The sequence below is a fragment of the Amborella trichopoda genome, chromosome 8, assembly GCF_054954075.1.
Source record: "Amborella trichopoda isolate Santa Cruz 75 chromosome 8, AtrichopodaSantaCruz75HAP2 v2.0, whole genome shotgun sequence".
NCBI lineage: Eukaryota > Viridiplantae > Streptophyta > Magnoliopsida > Amborellales > Amborellaceae > Amborella > Amborella trichopoda.
Genome location: NC_142343.1, coordinates 5,494,545 through 5,516,182, shown reverse-complemented (window position 1 = coordinate 5,516,182; position 21,638 = coordinate 5,494,545). Strand labels below are relative to the sequence as shown.

General features: G+C 33.5%; 1 protein-coding gene across 1 annotated transcript; it reads right to left on the bottom strand.

Annotated features, from left to right (window-relative positions):
- Positions 1-15,976: 15,976 nt before the first annotated feature.
- Positions 15,977-21,405, bottom strand: LOC105420794 (tropinone reductase homolog At5g06060-like). Its single transcript, XM_088873488.1, has 5 exons — positions 21,212-21,405; positions 20,175-20,381; positions 18,346-18,562; positions 16,710-16,816; positions 15,977-16,392 (listed from the first exon to the last, which is right to left on the bottom strand). The coding sequence occupies exons 3-5, from the start codon at positions 18,491-18,493 to the stop codon at positions 16,213-16,215; spliced, it is 435 nt and encodes a 144-aa protein (XP_088729614.1). The 5' UTR covers positions 18,494-18,562; positions 20,175-20,381; positions 21,212-21,405; the 3' UTR covers positions 15,977-16,212.
- Positions 21,406-21,638: the final 233 nt, after the last annotated feature.

Here is a 21,638-nt window from a genome sequence, read left to right as displayed (position 1 = left end):
TGGCAGTCACATAAAATTTTGTTTGTACATCTCCACTTTATCTATCCAGCTTTTATTCTATGGGTGACATCTTCCTCAATCTCTTTATTTTCTTCGTTTATCGATCAAAAATATCGAAAGTGGTCTCTTTTTGGTATTTTCTAGCCATCAAGCTTTACTACTTCCTCGTATCTACTCCTATTATTACTACAGTTACATTCCATATGCTCTGTCATAGTCCAGCTAATATTAAAACCTTTAGATTCTAGAGCATCCATCCAAAATTTTAATTTTGTATTGATGTTATTTCGGGTCTCATCGATCAAAACTATGTCATTTGCGAACAACATGTATTACAGTACCTCATCTTTTCGGTAATAAAATGCAATACACCACCACATGACATTATGGGTGTGAGCCCCCATAAATCCGAATGAATATAATTAATTATTTCCTTGCTTGTATGGTTTCTGGCTTTGAAAATCCGTGTATATTGTTTTCCATAGACACAATGCTCATAAAAATTAGATTCTCCAAATTTTGTGATGGGAATTAAATTCTTCTTCATCAAAATCTCAATACCCTTTTCACTCAAGTGGCCCAACATCCTATGGCATAAGTGTAGTGGAATATCATTACTCTGCACTGCCGAATTTATGGTATCACCAACAATGAAGCTTCCCAATAACTTATGCAAGTTCCCAACTCTAACACCTTGATCACAATAAGAGCACTCTTAGATACTTTGAGAGTTACCTCTTGTCCGGTGAATTTATAGCTATGAGAATCCAATTAAAAAAGAGAAATTAAACTTTTCTTTAAGTCCGACACATGTTGAACATGCTCACGTGTGCGGATACTTCCATCATATATCCTTAATTTTCAATCCCAACCATTCTACGACTTGAGTTGTTTCTCATCAACACGGAACCACTATCACATGGTTTATATGAACTAAATCATGACTTGTGTGGGCACATATGATGCGTAGCACCACTATCCAAAATCCAATTTGGATGGAATTCGAGATTGCAACCCATGGCATAAACCTCTTATTCAGTAAAACCGGATGTAGATTCCTCCACTTGATTTACCTTATTTTTGGACTAATTAGTTTCCTTTGCTTTTTTGAATTTTGGTATTTTCCTTTTTGTATAATTTTTTTCATATGTCTGGCTTCACCACATACTCAAGAAACAAACTTGTTTTCTCGCCCGTAGACTTTGATCGACCTACTTAGATATTAAAGAATTTCGAGAGGAATTACTTCTCTCACTTGAAAGACCCATTGAAAAGTGAACTCCCGATTCCAGTTCTCTAGTAGTTGCATTTTTTCGGAGTTCATGGGCAAGCAAAGTACTACTCATCATGCTCAAGTCAAATGAATCTTTTCTAATGCTATTTATTATTGCCACTAAATTATCATAAGATTCCGGTAAAGTACATAACAATATTACCGCATTGTCCTCATCTTTCTTATTTTCACCAACACTATCAAGTTCACAAATAATGTCATTGAAAGTGTTCAAATGATCGAAAACCCTTGTCCTCTCTTTTATCCATAAACTAAACAATTTTATGTTTAATATAATATAGTTTGTAAGAGATTTGTTTTGATAAACACTTTCCAATTTCTCCCACAAACCCTTTGTTATCTTCCCTCCCACTATATTGAATAAAACTTTATTTGCTAGGCACAATCAAATTGTAGTCATAGCCTTAACGTGCATTTTCTCCCAATCCTCATTACTCATAAACTCTGGTTTCTTTTCCTTTCCGAGTAATATTTTGTATAGTCCTTGTTGGTCCAAAAGATCATGAACATGAATTTTTCATATCTCAAAATCATTTTGTCCATCAAATTTATCCACCTCAAACCGATTACTCACCATGCTCCCAAATATATTGCACAAAACCTAATGCTCTAATACCACTTGTTGGAGATTCGAATTCCCAAAACCCTAATTTAACCGATCACCAAATATCATATACTCAATACCGAATATGTAAAATCGATAATCCAATAATAAGTTCAAGGATCGTGTGTAATAATTTAAGAAAATAAATTAGAGATAAAAAAATAATCGTAAGGAAAAAATAAAGAGACAAACGACAACACGAATTTAATGTGGTTCACCCGATAGGGCTACGTATACGGGTAAACCGGCAAATAATTCCACTATCAAAAAGAAATTTAAAAGGGAATATAATGTTACCGTAGTGGAGAAATTGGTGAAAACCATCACCAAAAGATACCTTCTTATGATCACTCAAAAACCACGATTTACCTCGCTTCACTTCGAATGATCGAATGACATAAGCAATACGAGCTCATACAATTTCTCCACTAGAAATAGATGGGAAATCATTCTTTACATATTTCCCCTTTTTAATATAACCCAAGGAAGCCCTTGCCCATTTCTAGATAGAGAAAAGAGTTCAAACCAAAAAAGGAAAAATCGTGTGTCTAAAAGCCTCATTCTTAGCTTTTATATAAGTCACTTAATTTAGTGACAAAAATGCCCACAAACAAATGGCAAAAGACAAATACATGCTTGCTGATTTTCGATCGCCATCCATGTTCAAAAAATTGGACGATAGAATTTGTAAGCTCCTGATTATATCGGAACTGGCCAGTGGCCAGTTCTATTTTCGGGAGATTTTGGTGATCAACCAGCATTTTAAAAAAAAATTCAAAATCCCAAAATAAGGAATTTGGTTTGTAATACATTTTTTAATATTCTTTACATTACGGTAAAGAATAGAAATTGTTTTGGTCATTAATACTCACTTTTATATTTTTCTCTCTTTTTCGGAGAATTTAAAAAATACCCTTATGCACAAATTGATTCTTTAAAATCCAATTTTTCATTAATTTTCAACTTCTTTTGAATGTGTTTTATTTTAATCACTCTTTATGTGTTTTTCATGTTTTAGTTGGTCTCTTTTGTATCCTTTTTGTTTTTTGCAACAATTTCTTGATGGCCCGGGACTTGTCAGTTAGAATGATTGAATCGGCCAATTTATCGGTTAAACCGCTTTCGGCCCTATGTCCAGTTAACCGTTTTAGTTCGATTTTTGTGAACACTAATCACCATTCAACATCAAATAAGCTGGAAATAAGATTAAAAGATCAAATAAGATGGAAAAGACATTTAAAACATGGACTAAAAAAAGTAATTTAGAGCTACAGACAATTCAGAAACATCTAAAAAAAGAGGAAAATATAAAAATAGGGTATATGACAAGAAATACTCACAAATCATCATTAAAAACATTAAAATTACATGTAAAATATTTTTAGATTTCACATTGTTTTTTACAAGTGACATGTTTGGCGGAATCAACTCGCATACAACTATCCAACCCGCTGATAGGAGGGTAACAACTTCATGCTCATGTCCCTTTTATTATGGGCAATGATTTCATGCAGCGGTTGTATGATAGTACTAGATATCCTAGATACAGCCCAATCATCCAATATTTTCTTCCAATGGTTTCATAGTATGCAAAAATCCAAATTTTTTATTCAAGTTTTGGAAGATTTGGTCCAATTTTGAGGTGCGCCCTAATTTGATGGTTTAGAGCCTCGCAATTATATAAACGCTTTCCATAGAAAGAGACTACGCAACGCCTATGGATGAAAATGAACAGTGTTTTCGCCCATAGGCTCGGCACCATCCAATTTTCTTGGACAACATAGATTAAAAGACCACCATGAACATAGCATGTTCGTTGCGGTACTGCAACAAACATAGAATATCCATTGCAGGGCTTTTTCATAAAAAAAAAAAAGGGATTTCGCCACTGCTGTCATCAAGTCGTTACGGTTTTTCAGTATAAACCACAACGGACATGCTATGTCTGTTACGAGCTAAACACTATTCAAATTCCCCCATATGCGTTTTTAAGACTTTTCTTTTACGATATATATATATATATATATAGGGTTGGCACTTGGTCATCGAGACCCGATCCGGGTTTGGGTCGAAGTTTTGGACCCAATGGGTTGGGTTTGGCCCCTGGACATGAGTTGGATCTAGGTCCAAGTCGACTAACTCCAACATGTCTACACACACATATATATGAGAAAGCTTTCTATTTGTGTCAAAATTTTTTGTAAAATTTGACCAAGAATAAATTTCATTATAGTTTTTTGCAGGTGTGAGTTTAAGAGAGGAGTTGACGTCCCAAATTTGGTGTCAAAATGTCTTGTAAAGAAAAATTAAATGCAAAAAAATTATAGAGGCACAATATGATCTCCATCTCAGCCATCCATTCAGATTTTGTAACTGGATAGGGGGAAGTATATAGAGGAAGTATAGAAAGCTTTATATATATATATATATATATATGGTGCGGTTTGTATAGAGCCAAATCAAAGTAAAGTGCACCTTAGTGTTGAGAACTATGGTAATATTTTTGATAACCTTAAAATAATTATAAAATTTAAACCTCAAAAAATAGTGTACATCGAGTAGATCTATGAAAACTTGAAAATCTTGAAAATTGATGATCCAAAAATATGTTACACGATGCACTATTTCCAAAAGTTGCAATCCATTTCTTTCTCATGTCCATGTATCTTGATGCCAAGATGGTCAATTTGAGGATACTTGGGCATCAAAACAATCTCTTCTAGTAAACATTTTGAGCCACAACTCTAATTCGACTGTTTGGAGTCTCGACTCCATAAAAACGTTTTCCACACACACACACACACACACACACACACACACACACACACACACACACACACACACACACATATATATATATATATATATATATATATATATATATATATATATATATATATATATATATATATATATATATATATATATATATATATATATATGGAAAATGCTGAGATTAGCCCACTAGCTCAAATGAACATGTGTTCAAATGTGCCCAACGGCCCATATTGAATCTGAGCCGATCTGATGGTCAAGACCTTATTTCGTTTTTGAATTTTAATTGTTTTTCTACGTATCCAAATAATTTTAAATTTTTTAGGCTTGTATTTTTAAAAAATAGGAAAATCTAATAAAAATATAACAAAAATAATTAGTAATAAATAAATTGATCAAAATACCACTTAAATATTTCAAGGGTATTTTGATCAATTTATTTAATGCAAATTATTTTGAAAATACTTTTATTAGGTGCGCCTTAATGAGAAGAATACGTGCCTAAAATTTCAAGTTATTTTGATTTGTAGAAATGTAATTAAAATTCAAATAAAAAATGATGTCGTGACCGTCAAATCGGCCCAGATTCAATCTGGGCCATTGGGCTCATATGTTCATATATGGAAAATTGTTTTATGCGGGCTGGACCTGATTTATATAATATGGTTCCAAATGTATAAATCATCCATCTCAAAGATGGATGCAAATGGGTGCTCCATCTAAAAACTAGTGTAACTAACAGTTCAAATGTTTGTTAAATATAATTATTATTTCTAGTTTTCAGTTTGTTTTTGTTTGCATATTTATGATCTCCATGTTAAAGATTTTATATTCTCTAAAAAATAAGATCAAATTATATTTAAAAAATATATTTATTACCAAGCCCACATTTCTACAATATGTGGGTTGGCCGCATAGAAACCGTGCCCCATATATATATATATATATATATATATATATATATCACAATTATTTATAACCATCTGATGTGAAATATGATAGCTTGGGTGTGTCACAAAGTTTGAGAAAATTTCTTTTAAAGTTTGTGTTTAGTCAATGGATTAAATGTAACCATCCAATTTCACATCCAATGGACAAGATTAATTGTGACTAGCTTATATCAAAGGTAAATAGTCTCATTGCATGCTTTTCCTATATATATATATATATATATATATATATATATATATATATATGGGTGCAATTTGTATATAGCCTAGGCTCATATTAGAGACTACCTTCAAATAGTATCGAGAGATGTGATTTCAATATTGGAAATCTTTGTGATAGCTTTAAAATATAATTTTATATTGTTTATAAAGTTTAAAGCTTTAAATAGTGTAGATCGATAGATTTATGAAAACTTGAAAATCTTGAAAATTAACGGTCCAAAAATGCATTACAAAATACACTATTTCCAAAATATAAAATCTATTTTTTTCTCATTACTATGCTATCTAAAGATTATCAATTTGAAGATATTTGGGCATCAAAACAACCTCTTCAAGTGAAACTTTTTGAGGTATGCTCAAATTTGATTGTTTAGAGCCTCAACTCTATATAAACTTTTCCATATATATATATGAAAAAGTTTATATAAGGTTGTAACCTTAAAATGTAGATTCACAGATGCATCTCAAAAATCCATCACAAAAGGTTGGTTGGATGTTGGAAAACCCTTTAACTGATCATCTCAACATTAAGATGTATGAATATGAAAAGGAAAAACGATTTCGAGTATGTGAAATAATGTATCTTCCAACACATTATCTGGCCCGTGCATTTTCAAGATTTACATGTACTTATAGATCTACTTGATTTGAACCATTTTTAGAGTTTAAAATTTTATAATTAGAGATGAAAATAAATTTTCAAGTCATCCTAAGAATTTCGGATATCAAAATTATATTTGTGACACCTTAATTGGATTGTTTAAGGTTGTAACCTTATCTAAACCACACCCAATGGACATAGCATGTCCATGGCAAAACACTATTCAATTTTGCCTATGGGCATTTTTAAGAGTTTTCCTATATATATATATATATATATATTAATATTAATTTCATGCATTGGCTGTATAGTAATAGGTATGATACTTAGATCTAGGCTGTAGAAGGATATTTTTTCTTTCCAAACTTTTTAGATAAATTTATTATTATTATTAGATTAACAATATTACAAAAAAAAAATTGTTGGACCCAAATTTTTGACCCAAATTGATTTTGAATTTATAAAGGCCTAGGTTTTGAAATTCTCCAAATGGATGGTCTCGATTTATTGTTGGAGGGGACACATATTGACCATATATCGGGCAAATAGATAGATACGGAACTTTCTCCCCAAGTCTATCATAGTTTGAAGCACAGAGCGGCTTTCATTAGGGAGGGGACCGGCTCGTTCAGTCGAAGTGGCTGGGTGCACACATTCGGTATTCAAGCTTCGGTGCTCTAGCCCCTCAGTTGACCTGGTTTCTTCTGTTGGTTCAGCCCATTATGTCTATCCAACAGCCGCGCAGCAACAACGGCTTCAAATTTTTTTAAAAAAATTTTACATTGAATCTTGTGATGAAGAGAGTGTGTGTGCAAAGTTTTGGATCATACAAATATCATAGGCTTGGTTATCTAGAAGTGTGGTTCCAATTTATTATAATGGCATGGTGACATGATATAATCTCTCTCTCTCTCTCTCTCTCTTTATATATGTATATTGAAATGATGGGATTAGCCCACTAGCTTATTTGAACATATGAGCCCAACGGCCTAGATTGAAATCTGGGCCGATCTAATGATCACGATGTCTGTTAGTGCTTGAATTTTATTTTATTTTTTTATAAGTCTAAATCATTTGAAATTTTAGACGTGTTTCATAAAAAATAGGTGAATCTTCGAAAAATATCAAAAAACTATTTTACATGAACTATATTGACCAAAATACCCCTGAAAATATTCGGGGGGTATTTTGGTCATTTTTAATTTTACTAATAATTGTTTTTATATTTTTATAGGTGCGCCATGATGAGAAGAACACACACCTAAAATTTCAAGTGATTTGGATAATTTTAAGTGATTTGGATTTGTAGAAAATAAAATAAAATCCAAGCACTACCGGACATCCGTGATCGTTAGATCAGCTTAGATATAATCTAGGTCGTTGGGCTCATATGTTCATATGAACTAATGGGCTAACGCTAGCTTTTTCCTATATATATATATATTGAATATTTTTCAAAAAAGTTTTTTTAGGTCGAGCTTGACCCAGACCCAACCCGACGCATTACCTCTTAGGTGGATCTCAAAATTTTAGATAGAAAGTATCCCCTTCAACAAGTTTTTGCCCAAGGGGGTAATTGTACAACATGCTCCCTTGAGAATATGCGATGCGGGCTCTACAAAAAAAAAATTGCCATCTTAAAAGAGCCCACATGTCATTTTGCAATTAACTAAAGGGTGCGGTATGTATAAGGCCGAGGCTCTAAACAATCAAAGTAAAGCACACCTTCAAATAGTGTCAAGAAATGTACTTTGAATACTAGAAATCTATGTGATGCACTTAAAATATATTTTCAATTCTAATTATAAAATTTAAAGCTTAAAAAGTAGTGTAGATCGAGCATATCTATGAAAACTTGAAAATCTTGAAAATTAACGGTCCAAAATGCATGATAAGATGCGCTATTTCTAAAACTTGAAATCCATATTTCTTTCATGTCCATACATCTTTAGGTTAAGATGAACAATTTGAAGATATTTGGGCATCAAAACGGCATCTTCTAGTGAAATTTTTGAGGTGCGCCTTAATTTGATTGTTTTGAGCCTCACACTTTTTCCTTACTATGGAATCTACTAATATATCTATTAACTACAACAAAGATTTAATAAAACGGATCGATGACCAGGATTGGCCACCCCAAAAATCGTGTCGGATGGGTGGATCGAAGAATATGCTTGATCGACAGGATTCAGCCTTAAATTGTTTTTCAAAAATCACTATAATTTCTCAAAAATCTAGTTTTCTAGGTTTCTAAAAGAAACAATGGCAATTGCATTATTTTTCATTATCGTGTCACACCTGTCTCATGTTTAGTGTTTTTTGTCCATTAAATTATTTTGTAGTCAAAATAAAGCTTAAAATGCAACATGATAATAAAATGAATATCACTAACTCAATTTATTTTTATTTATTTTTTATTAAATTAGGAGTTTTGATTTTTGAAAAAACTTTATGAAACAAATTTAGTAGAAGAGATTGTTAGTAGTGAGAGATAGAGGGGTTGGTTGTGGAGAAAGAGAGAGATGCCAAGGGGGTGCCGAGAGAGAGAAAGGGACGCCGGGGGATGAGAAAGAAAGATGCCCAAAACTTATATTAATAAGTTAATAACTTAATGCTAGGAAGAATAAGCACAAGAGGGGAAGAGAAAATAGTAGTTCCACATCGGGACTCAAAGGAAAGGTTTACCTCCATCAATTAAAAGGTGCGGTTTGCACAGAGTTCGGGCTCAAAACAATCAAATTAGAGCCCACCTTCAAATAGTGTTGAGAAATGTGGTTTCAATACTGTAAATCTTTTTGATAGCCTTTAAATATATTTTCATTTTTATTTATAAAGTTTAAAGCTTAAAAAATAGTGTAGATCGAGAGATCTATGAAAACTTGAAAATTAAGAAAATTGATGGCTAAAAAATGTGTTACAATACATTATTTCCAAAACTTAAAATCCATTTTTTTCTTATGTCCATGCATCTTGCTGTTGAGATGATCAATTTGAGGATATTTGGCCACTAAAACATCTTCTAATGAAATTTTTGAAGTAGGTTTTAATTTGATTGTTTAGAGCCTCGGCTCTATATAAACTTTTCCCTAAATTAAATCCTACTGGCTACTTGCAACGCGACCATTAACTCGCACGTTAAGGTTAACTGATGTTTGCCATGAACTGCAAGGAAAGCCAGCACAAATGTTTTTATGAGTTTTAAATTCATTGAGTAGGTCCTCTACCTAAAAAAGAGTTTCAAAAAGTTTTAAATTCATAGCGTGGCCCTCTACTACTAAAAAAGTGTTTCAAAAATAAAAACAAATTCATTGAGTGGACACTAAAAAAGAGTTTCAAAAAGTTTTAAATTCATAGCGTGGGCCCTCAATGTGTTTCAAAAATAAAAGACAACATAAATGTTAGAAAACATGAACCGGTTGAGTTTAATAAAATTAGAGAAATTTTTTTGAAAGGTTAAAAATATATTAAAAAATAAGTGAACCGATTGACATCAGAACCAACAGGGTCCGTCAGAGAACCAGTATGGATTGGCTCAAACTAGCTTGTTCCCGATTAATTACGGGAATTGGATTGGCCCCTCCCTTTTTTAATTCAGATCAGACAATTCCGATCTGAATCAACAATTTTTAAAACAACTACAACCAAGAAAATTAACAAAAATGAAAGAGCATCACAAAGGCCATGTGACGTAGAGACCATCTTTCTCCTTTTTCATCTTCCCCGCTCCCTCCATTTTCATTGTTTCTCTGTTTTTCTCTGTTCATACAAACCCTATTCATCTCTTATATATGGCTTGGCAATTAATAGACCCGCAGAAATCTGACTCTCCTCCAAATAAAAACAAAATGGTTTTGTCAATGAATTCATTTTTTCTATGACTCTGACAACAAAAAAAACAATATGGCTTTTGTCTAGGAATTCCTTTTCTATGAAACCAGTCCGTCCTTTTCTTTCGAGTGATAAAGTGGGGTGGGCTTCTTGTCAAGTTTAACCATGCTCCCCTGGATAAAAATGCTAAAGTATTCTTGATAACGAAAAAGTAGCTTATCTTGGGACGTACGTAACTAGATTTGTTTTCCCCGATGCATCAGGCATTATCATTGTAAAAGTGTTTTTTTTTTTTTTTTTTTATTCTGTTGGGATGGTGATGCAAAATTTTTTTTAATGATTCGTGACATTTTCCTCAAAACCAATGGTTTTTTTGATTCAAATGAAATAATGCTTTTTATGGAGGCATTATAACCCCTTTAGAATGAGAAACATGGGGCGGAAGTGAGGGATGTATTTGTGGAGAGGAAAAAGGAAAAGTATAGATAAACTTGGGGTTTTGAATTTGGGGGTTTTTGTCACAAACTCTAACACTATTGTGGCATCGTATTGTGTCGTTTTTCATCGGCATTTCTTCGCGGCGACGAACTTGGTCGACAGTCACAAAGAGAAAAGTCGATTGATGGTGGTATTATAGTAGAAAGTTTTATTTGAGTTTTTGTTGCTATTGTATGAAATAATCTCTACAAAACCCCAAACTTGTAAATTTTTTCATTAGGAATGCATCATTGTCCATTGCCCATCGACATAGCCCATTTTAAGTGAACTAGTAATTTCGAGTGTGTCTTCCACCTTGGCTTATCTTATGGATTTGAGTAGTTCCGATTTTTCAACATTCCCAACTAATTGGTGTTGGCTACACGAATCAGGATCCACCATTCTGCCCTATTAAGAGTTATATCCTCAATGAGGTCATAAGTCGCTATATTTTTTCTTACTACTTCCAATCATACCTTTTTGTACTCCCTCCTTGCCTTTTTTGAGCATTCCACATGAACTAATTCACACCTTCTAACATATTTTGTACCGGCTTTGTGCCACACATGTTACCTAAGTCCACTCTCTTTCATTTTAACGCCTATTGGTGCTTGACCTAAATTTTTGTAAATGTATTCATTTCAAATTATATCACTTCTTGTCTTGTCACAAATCAATTTCAACATCTTCATCTCGACTACACTCTTTCAATGGGTATATTGTTTTTTAACCGCCTAACACACCACCCATGAAACAAAGCTTGTTTCCCTTGAGCTTCCCCAGGGCATCACACATCTATCTAAAATATAGATTTAGAGTTGCGGTCTCTCCAAAATACGGTAAAAATCAACAATTTAAGCAATTTTATTATTTTAATATCATAATCAATGTTTCTTTTTACACATTCATGATCTACATGTTTGTGATTATATATACCTAATAATTTATGTTTAGAATCCAAATAAAGAATGGATCATGAAGAGAGGACACAAATTTACATGAGTCCTAAGACTCGTAAAATCTGTGTCTAATATTACGAAGACAAAACTTTACCTATATTATTGTGTGGAGAATCATATATATACATGTCCCTCTAATGTTGGGATTTTGACCCTTAAATATTTCTTTCCATAATTGAAGCATTTCTAAGTGCCTGATTTTCCATGAGTAGATTCTCTCTTTAGAATAAAAAATAGTGCCCCATTTTTTAAAGGGATTGTGTACCATGAGATCATTTATTTTTTGTACACACGTCTTGATACCACGTCGCAACCTTGTCTTGATACCATGTCCCAGTCTATCTTTCTTTTTTTTTTGGTAATTGAAATTCTTTTTTTTTTTTCCCGATAGCTCGGTGGGAAGATCACCTACCTTGGCATTGGTAAAACTCGAGTATGGGATCTAAGCACCGCGAATTTCATCTCTTGACGTGCTGACTAGTTTGTACCCATGCTTCCTACTTAAAAAAAATATTTTTAATGACGGACCCCAGAAGCACCATGCAGCTCTATTGCACGCCAGCGTGCCTCACGTTAAAGATGAGATAATCCTAGCCTATCTGTACATGCGATTAATTGCACGTTTGAGAATATCTCACATCACCCTAATAGCATCCTTGAGAATATCTCACATCACCCTAATAGCATCCTTGTACTTTGCTAATGGCAAAATACCTCATCCAAATCATGCCCTTTCAATGGTTGAGATCTCTAATAATTCTAGGTCAGCCAATTTTCAAAATAATAATTCTAGGCCAGCCAATTTTAAAAATATTATTTTTTAACTTGTATAGAGGAAAGCCATAAAAGATGAATTTCAGGCATTAAACAAGACCCATACTTTAGACATTGTCAAATTACCTAAAAAGAAAAAAACAAATTGGATGTAGATGAGTTTTTAAAATAAAATATAATAGTGATGGGCCCGTTGAGAGATACAAGATCAAGTTGTGGCCAAAGGATTTACCGAAACTTATGGAGTTGGCTATAAAGTGACTTTCGCAGCAGTTGTCAAGATTAATAGTATTCATGTTTTTTTGTCTATCGTAAGAATTTGACATCAAAGACCTTGGTCAACTAATGTACTTTCTCGGCATTGAAATAGCACATTCAAACAAGGGACATTTCATTTCTCAAAAGAAATATATCTTAAATTTATTGAAAGGAAAAAGCCTCCATGGGAAAAATTGCTAAAGTATTCTTCATAATGGAAAAGTAGTTTATCGGGGGGATAATTAGATTTGTGTTCACCAATCGACATCATCATCGTTAAAGTTTTTTTTTTTGTTGGGACGTGCTCAAAGCCAATGGTACTTTTGGTTCAAATGAAATAATATTTTTTATAGAGTCCTTATAACCCATTTAGAAAGTGAAACATGGGGTGGAAGTGAGGGGAGTATTTGTGAAGAGGAAGAGGGAAAACTATAGAGAAGCTTGGGGTTTTCGAATTTGGGGGTTTTGCAATAAACCCTAGCACTATTGTGGCCTTATATTGGATCGTTTTTCATCGGCATTTCTTCGTGGCGACGAACTTGGTTAACAATCACAAAGAGAATAGTCGATTGATGGTGCTACTGTAGTGGGAAATTTCTATTTGAGTTTTTGGTGCTATTGTAGGAAGTAATCTCAACAAAACTCCCAAGTTGTAAAATTTTCCACTGTGAATGCATCAATCCGCTACCCAGAGGCATAGCCCATTTTTGTTGAACCATGTAAATTTGAGTGTGTCTTCTACCTTCCCTTAGGTTGTGGTTTTGTGATTTATTGTATTACTTGTTTTTCTCGTTTCTATTTTTTTCCAAATATATTGTACACAAATTAGTGTTTTTGAGTATTAGAATAATTATTGTGGGGTGCTCACCACATCAAGTAGGGATTTGAATTATTCATATCTTTTAACATTCCCAACTAATTGGTGTTGGCTACACGAATCTTGGTCCATCATTCTGCTCTATTAAGGGTCACACCCTCAATGAGGTCATAAGTCCCTATATTTTTTCTCATTACTTCCACTCATTTCTTGTTGGGCTTACTCCTTGCCTTTTTTTAGCCTTCTACTTGAACTAACTCGCACCTCTTAACATATTTTGTACCGGCTCTGTGCAACTTGCCTAAGTCAAGTCTCTTTTATCTTAACTCCTATTAGTGCTAGACCTAATTTTTTTTTAAATGTATTCATTTCAAATTGTATCCCTTCTTGTCTGTCACTCATCCATTGAAACATCTTCATCTCCGCTACACTCTTTTTATATGTATATTGTTTTTTGACCAACCAACACTCCACCTATGGAGCAAAGCTAGTTTCCCTTCAGCTTCTCCAATGCATCACACTTCTATGTAAAAAGTAGATGCATAGTAGTGGTCTCTCCAAAATAGGGCTAAAATAAATAATTTAAACAATTTTATTATTTTGATATTAGAATAAGTTTTTTTTTTTTACACATTCATGATCTACATGTTTGAGATTATATATACCTAATAATTTAAGTTCATAATCCTTCTAAAAAATGGATCATGGGGAGAGGACATAAATTTACATGTGTCCTAAGACTCGTAAAAACTGTGCCTAAGATAATTGTTTTTTTACCAAGACAAAACTATTGTTGAGAATCATATACGTACATGTCTCTCTGAAGTTGGGATTTAGACCCTTCAATATCTCTCTCCATATATGAGCTATTTCCAAGTGCCTGATTCGCCATGAATAAATTCACTCTTTAGAATAAAAAATGGTGCCTCATTTTTTAAAGGGATAGTGTACTATCAGATCATTTATTTTTATTATAAGGAGCTCACAATCACTCGTAGCCATTGGATATAAAATCGAATAAATGAAAATGTGACACAACATTCAAGAAATTTTGTTAGAAACAAAGCTCTAATAAACATAAATGGTATTCAGACCGAGTTGTCACACTGATTGAGAGGAACACACCCTCCCTCTCTACGGAAATGAGAGGAATATAACCATTTGAGTGCATGAATTTTGATCCGTCATTTTGCCTTATTAAGGGTCATACCCTCAATGAGGCTATAAATCGCCATATATTTTCTCACTACTTTCGTCTATATCCTTTTGGGTTTACCTCTTACCCTTTTTTAACTTTCCACTTGAACTAACTCGTACATTCTAACAGGTGCTATACTGGTTCTGTGCTTACATATGGCCAGTCCACCTAAGTTTATTATCTATCGTCTTATCACCTATTGGTGCCACACCTAAAATTTTTCAAATGTTTTCATTTCGAAGTTCTTCCTTTCTTATCTTGCCACTCATCAATCTCAACATCCTCCTCTCTGCTACACTCATTCTAAGAGCATATTGTTTTTTGACCGCCCATAGAGCAAAGTTGGTCTCACAAATGTCTGTAGAACTTGCCCTTCAGCTTCATTAGTATGTGGCAATCACATAAAATTTTGTTTGTACATCTCCACTTTGTCTTTCCATCGTTAATTATATTGGTGACATCTTCCTCAATCTCTTTATTTTCTTGGTTTATCGATCAAAAATATCGAAAGTGGGCTCTTTTTGGTATTTTCTAGCCATCAATCTTTACAACTTTATCGTATCTACTCTTATTATTACTAAAGTTGCATTCCATATGCTCTGTCTTAGTCCGGCTAATATTAAAACCTTTAGATTCTAGTGCTCCCATCCAAAATTTTAATTTTGTATTGGTGTTATTTCGGGTCTCATTGATCAAAACTGTGTCATTTGCGAACATCATGTATTACGGTACCTCATCTTTTAGGTTCCTAGTTAAGTCGTCCATAACTATGTGTACCTCATCTTGTAGGTTCCTATCGATCCAAAATTTACATGGTTTATCTTTTCAAGCTATGTGTGGAAAAAAGATACGAAATTCCAGTAAAAATAATAGAACACCAATTTCTTCATTAAACATTATCTTTTGCATTTTTATATACTGACACATGTTGCAAACAAAAATTATACCACAAGCAACTTTACCGGTTTGTTGTCAACAACTGAGAATTTTATGAAACATTTCTTGACTTTGATGAAGAAATGATACATCTCAGCCATTAGATTTGACCAGTGATGGTGCAGATTTATGTAGCACATGCTTCACTTTTTGAAACACATTTTTCTTCCATTTTTTACTATTTGAATATTAAGGTTATGGGGTTATGTAATTGGGATGCAAGTTATTTCTGATCTTCGTTCTTGAAACGGGGCTTCATGATTCTACATTAATCTGGTTTCAATTTTATTATGGTCAAGAAATTCCTTTTCAAAATGAAATAAGAAAAATCCTCAAACTTAGTTCACTCCATAGAGCAAACCTCATAGGCGTACATAATCGGACCAATACTCATAGGCTCAGGATCATTGAATCAAAAGCAAAACTACTTTCACCCCTGTGCATTACTTGAATCATTTAGCAGAGAGAGAGAAAGAGCGGTAGCAGTAGTAGTAAAAGTACAAGAAGGAATTTTCTCTCTCATGGATACCAGCCATTTACACTGACACCACCATCAACACAAATAACTTGGCCTGTGATATATGATGCAGCTGGCATGCAAAGGAATGCAACTAGACCTGCAACGTCTTCAGGCTCCCCTATCTGCCTCATTGGAGTTCGTGCAATGACCGACTGTAACCACTCCTCATTTGCGACAAACTGTGGAAGAAAGTAGATGAATGAATCATAAATATATTTATTGGCGCTTAAGATCTAAACAATCAAATTAGAGCCTACCTTCAAATAGTGTCGAAAAACGTGGTTTCAACTCTGGAAATCTTTTTGATAGTGTTAAAATATATTTTCATCTTTATTTATAAAGTTTAAAAACTTCAAAAATATGTACATGGAGGTATCTATGAAAACTTGAAAATCTTTAAAATTGATGGTCCAAAAATACGTTACAAAATACACTATTTTCAAAACTTGAAATCCAATTCTTTCTCATGTTCATGCATCTTGATGAAAGTGCATACATCTTGTGAAAGTGGCGTCTTTGTAAGCCAAGGCGATACACTGTTGGTCCGGACATTGTCCTTCGCCCACTCACAAGCTAGGTTCTTTGTAATTTGATTAATTGCACCTGAAAAAAAGCTTCCAATTAAAAAAAAAGAAAAAAAATTCCATATACATGTTTCGTTAAGACCCATTTGGGTGCACATGATTTTTGAACCCTGATCGTTTTGAAAACACCTCCAAAATGACCATAAGGCTGCAAAAAGAACCTGTTCTTTATTCATTCCCATTGAAAAGGGGCTTTCTTTTAAAGAAAAAAAAAGTTTATATAAGGGTGAGGTCTTAAACAAGTCCCACCTCAAAAAGCTCACTAGGAGATGTCTTTTCAATGTTTAAAAATGTTCAAATTGATCATCTCGATGTATAGACTTGAGAAAAATGGATTCGAGTCTTGAAAATAATGCATCTTGTAATGTATTTTTAGGCCGTCAATTTTTAAAATTGTCAAATATTCGATCTACACTAATTTTGAAGCATTAAATTTTATGGACATAAAAATAAATTTTCATACTATTACAAAGTTTCAGTATTAAAATAATATTTTTTTATATCATTTGAAGGTGCGCCCTACTTTGATATTTTAGGCCTCAGTCCTATTATATAAACCACACGCTTTTTTAAGTGGGATGATTGTTTAAGATAACGCTCTCTCAAGAGCTGATAAAGGCAATAAAAGTTCGCACAGTTATTTGTTTGATACGACTAATAGATTGTCCAAATACACATACCAAAGTTTGCAAAAACGATAAGTTACTCGGATCCAATCAAGCCCGATTTCGGTGGTCAAGCACGAGATCTTTAAAATTTTCAAAAAACTTGTTAAAAGATACAGAAAAATAAGAAGTTTATTTGTATTGTGTTTTTTATGTTTTCTATTATTTTGACAAAGATAGGAAAATGTTTTGGCCATGAATATTTATTCTTATATTTTCCTTTCTTTTTTTGGAGTATTTCTCAAATATCCCTAGTCACTACTTCATTTTTTTTTAAATCGATTTTTTTTACTACTTTTTTTATTCTCATTTAGATGTTTGTTGCTTAATTTTACTTTAAACTTTTTTTTTCATAATTTTTAGGATTTATTTTGTATTTTTATCGTTTAACATTTTTTGTCCTAGCCAGTACCAGCCCGACTCGGGCTGTGTTACCTAGACCCAGCCCGGCCCAAGTCTTGGTGCCGTGTCAGGGTCATGATTTCCTACACTGACACAAACACACACCCGGGAGAGAGAGAGCAATTTAAAAAAACAGTGTTTCTATACTCGGCAGAGATACTCGACCTTGCCCTATGGGCACAGCGAGGTTTAGCCAAATACTTTGTTCACCACGCTTGTAAGGTATATATATTAAATTATCAATTTTAAGTTTGATAATGTCTAAAAGGCACTTAGGCTGGAGCGTGTGTGTGTTTTCCACTCCTTTTGGCGTTCAAGTCCTTTCATTTGCTGTAGTGTTTTAAAAAATAACAGTCAAGAAAAAAGGATCTCCAAAAAAAATAGCCCCTTGCCTCTCATCCTTAATATTTGATTAAGAAAGATACACGCATGAGAGAGAGATTAAAAAACAATAGCAAAAAATCAAAGAGTTGAAGCTTACCTTTGGTTGCTGCATATGGAGTACCCACATCTACAGCAACCACCCCAGCAACAGAGGATATGAATACCATGCTTCCCACTCCTGATGCTTTCAGTAGAGGATGTGAGAGTAGACACATATGGTAACCAGATTCAAATTTGGTTGCCATTATGAAGGAAAGATCTTCAGCTGTATACTCCACCGTGGGTTTTATTACATATTTCCCAACATTGTTCACCTGAAACCATGAAACCCAATGAGCATATATCCCTTGTTCGCATTAGACTGCAGACTGCATAATTGATTATGTCTAGAGTATTTGCAGATGGGTCTATCTATATAGAATCTATATAAGTTATATAAAAACCCATCTCCCCAATCAAGTCATCCAATTTAGATCAAGTGAGCCACTCACCGTTTCATCAAGATTTGATATCTCGAAGATTTTATTTTTATTTATTTATCTATAAATCATATGAATATAAAATTTGGTACGTGACATCATCTCAATAAGGCTCATCTAAAAAATAATAAAAAATATTTTTAAAAGTAAAATGACCAAAATACCCCTAAAATTTTCGGGGTATTTTGGTCATTTTATTTTATGAAGAATATTTGTTTTATATTTTATGCATGAGCAAGTTTACGAGAGGAGTGGATGACCAAAATTTAGTGTCAAAATGTTTTGTAGAAAAAAACTAAAATAAAATAGTATAAAGGCGTGATATTGTGATTAGGTCTATGTTAGCCATCAATTCTGATCAGACGGCAGGATAGGGCGAAGTACATAACTTATCTACAGTAGGGGAAGTATTGAAACCCCTCCTTTAACTATAGGACAAGGAATTGTATGCCCATTTATGTAAAACTTCAGGTGTTAAGGGGTTTTACATGTGACCCTTGAGAAAATGTGGAAGGCTGCTTGCAAGTTTAACCTTTCCAAAGTTTAACGCCACCTATAGTTGGTTAAGATCTAGCTATTGAAGCAAGCAACCATGATGATTGGAGCACCAAGGAAAAGCAATAATCAATTACATATACTCATCAAGAACCATATTCCCTTTTAGTTGCATTCGAAAATCAAGAACCATATTCATTCTAGTTGCATTCAAAGAAATCTGATGTGTTCTGGTCATTTTAGGGAAGATTAACAAATTAGATCATTACTAAAATAGACTTGGGGGAGAAGTCTATAAGTAGTTAACATGAGAGAGATGAGCTTCAATTGTTTATACCACTGGTTATCTATTTCTTTGTAAAGGAAACCAAGGAGAAGCTGATGCATCATGGTCAGAAAGAGCAATAGATATCAGATGATACAAACTTTTAAGTAACATTGGCCATGTTGCTAGGACTTTTGTAAAAATGCAACTGAAGTGTTCTTCGATTAATGAGTGAACCTATACTCATTCGAATTAACCAAAATTTGAGAACAACACAATATTTTCCCTCCAAATTTAGGATTGAAAGATGTGGCCAGTTTGGTCTGCTCTATTATTTATGGGCAACTCCCTCATGCAGTACTGCTTATTGACAAAGAACCTCCAAAAACGTTGTAGACCATGTAACAAAGAGTACTTGCATCTCCCCATTTATGAAAAACAACTTTGAATTGTTTTGCAATCCAAATGGGGCCTCATACTTTTCACTACAACATTCATCAATTTTGTCTTCCAATTTCAAAATTCAGGCAACTATCATACTTGTATACCATAGAGATTATCATTGGCATACATTCATCTTCAAAATAATCTTTTAGCAAAGCAAGAATCGCTTGAATTTTGAAAAGAAAAACATATGCAACTCTGTTATAGGAAGTGCAGCACAGGAGGAAAATATATAATACTTACAAGGATATTGAGCTTCCCCTTAAAATGTGCAGAAACAGCTTCAATCAATTTCTCCCGATTAGGACGCGATAATAGATCACAAACTAAACCATGAACATCAATCCCATTGCCTTCCACTCACGAAAACATTGGTTAAGTTCGTCTTCATTGCGAGCGCAAGTATAAACTGATGCTCCGAGTCCAGCTAATTCTTCTACTATAGCACGTCTATACGAAGATTAAACAAATGCACAAGTTATTAAAATGTTATTTTAGGGGTAATCTTCCACGGCAGCCAATATTTTGATTATATCATATTTGGCATCAGCAATGATGTTCAGATAATAATGTCAAGGCATTGATTTTGATCTCAGCGTAGCTTGGGACTGATAAAAAAGGTTTAGATTTGAATTTATCTAAAGGAAACTACAGTAGGGAAAAAGAGGGCATAAAAGTATGAACATTATACCAAGTGACTTAATTCCTGCCATCAAGAAAGAACAATAAAACCATATCATCTAGATGGTCGAACGTTTAAAATACTCGGCTTGGGCTCAAATTCTCGCCATCAAGAGAGTACAACAAAGTCATGAGAAATAAACGACATGAATTAAATGGTCGAAGACTCTAGCCCTGCACAAGCGGAGTAATTCAAGCGAGTCTAGTGCACCGAACAAAAAAGGCACTAAAAATTAAAGAAACCGAAATTGTTAAAATAAAATAAAAATAGCTAAAATCAAATGTTCGAAATTCGATTACTGAAACCCCAATTTAACCGATCATTAAACATCATATACTCAATACCGAATATGTAAAATTAATAATTTAATAATAAACTCAAGGATCATGTATAATAATTTTTAAAAAATAAATTAGAGATGGAAATATAATCATGAAATAAAATTAGATAGACAAACTACAACATGAATTTAATGTGGTTCACCCCATATGGCCACGTCCACAGGCAAGGTGACAAGTAATTCCACTCGAGAAATTTACAAGGGGATACAATATTGCTTCAATGGAGAAAATTGGTGAAAACTATCATAAAGAAATACCTTATTGTGATCACCCAAAAACCACAATTTGCCCTGCTTCAGTTTAGATGATCCTAGGACATGAGCAATACAAGCCTATACAATTTCTCCATTTAAAATTGATAAGAAATCATTCTTCAGCTCTTTCCCTCTCTCAATATAACCCAAGGAAACCCTAACTTGTTTAGAGAGAGAGAGAGAAGAGTTCAAACCATAGAAGGAAAAATCGTGTGCGTACAAACGTCATTTATAGTTTCTATACAAGTCACTTAATTTAGTTACCAAAAAACCCCTAAAAATATGGTAAAAGGCAAATACTTGTGTGGTGATTTTCTATCACCATTCTACAATCTCCACTTTGATAGAAAATCACTTACTTGCCTTACCGAAAATATCCTTTTTTCTTTTTCACAAAGCTTTGAGATGTTAGGTTCCATTCCAACTTCTC

Bases quoted from the DNA above. Each gene is read 5' to 3' on its own strand.
- LOC105420794 (XM_088873488.1), bottom strand. From the start codon at position 18,493: ATGGCAACCAAATTTGAATCTGGTTACCATATGTGTCTACTCTCACAT. The intron at 16,817-18,345 runs GTAAGCTTCAAC...GCTTTTTTTCAG, and splicing joins TCCATATGCAGCAACCAAAG to GTGCAATTAATCAAATTACA. The intron at 16,393-16,709 runs GTATGCACTTTC...TTTCTTCCACAG, and splicing joins AGACGCCACTTTCACAAGAT to TTTGTCGCAAATGAGGAGTG.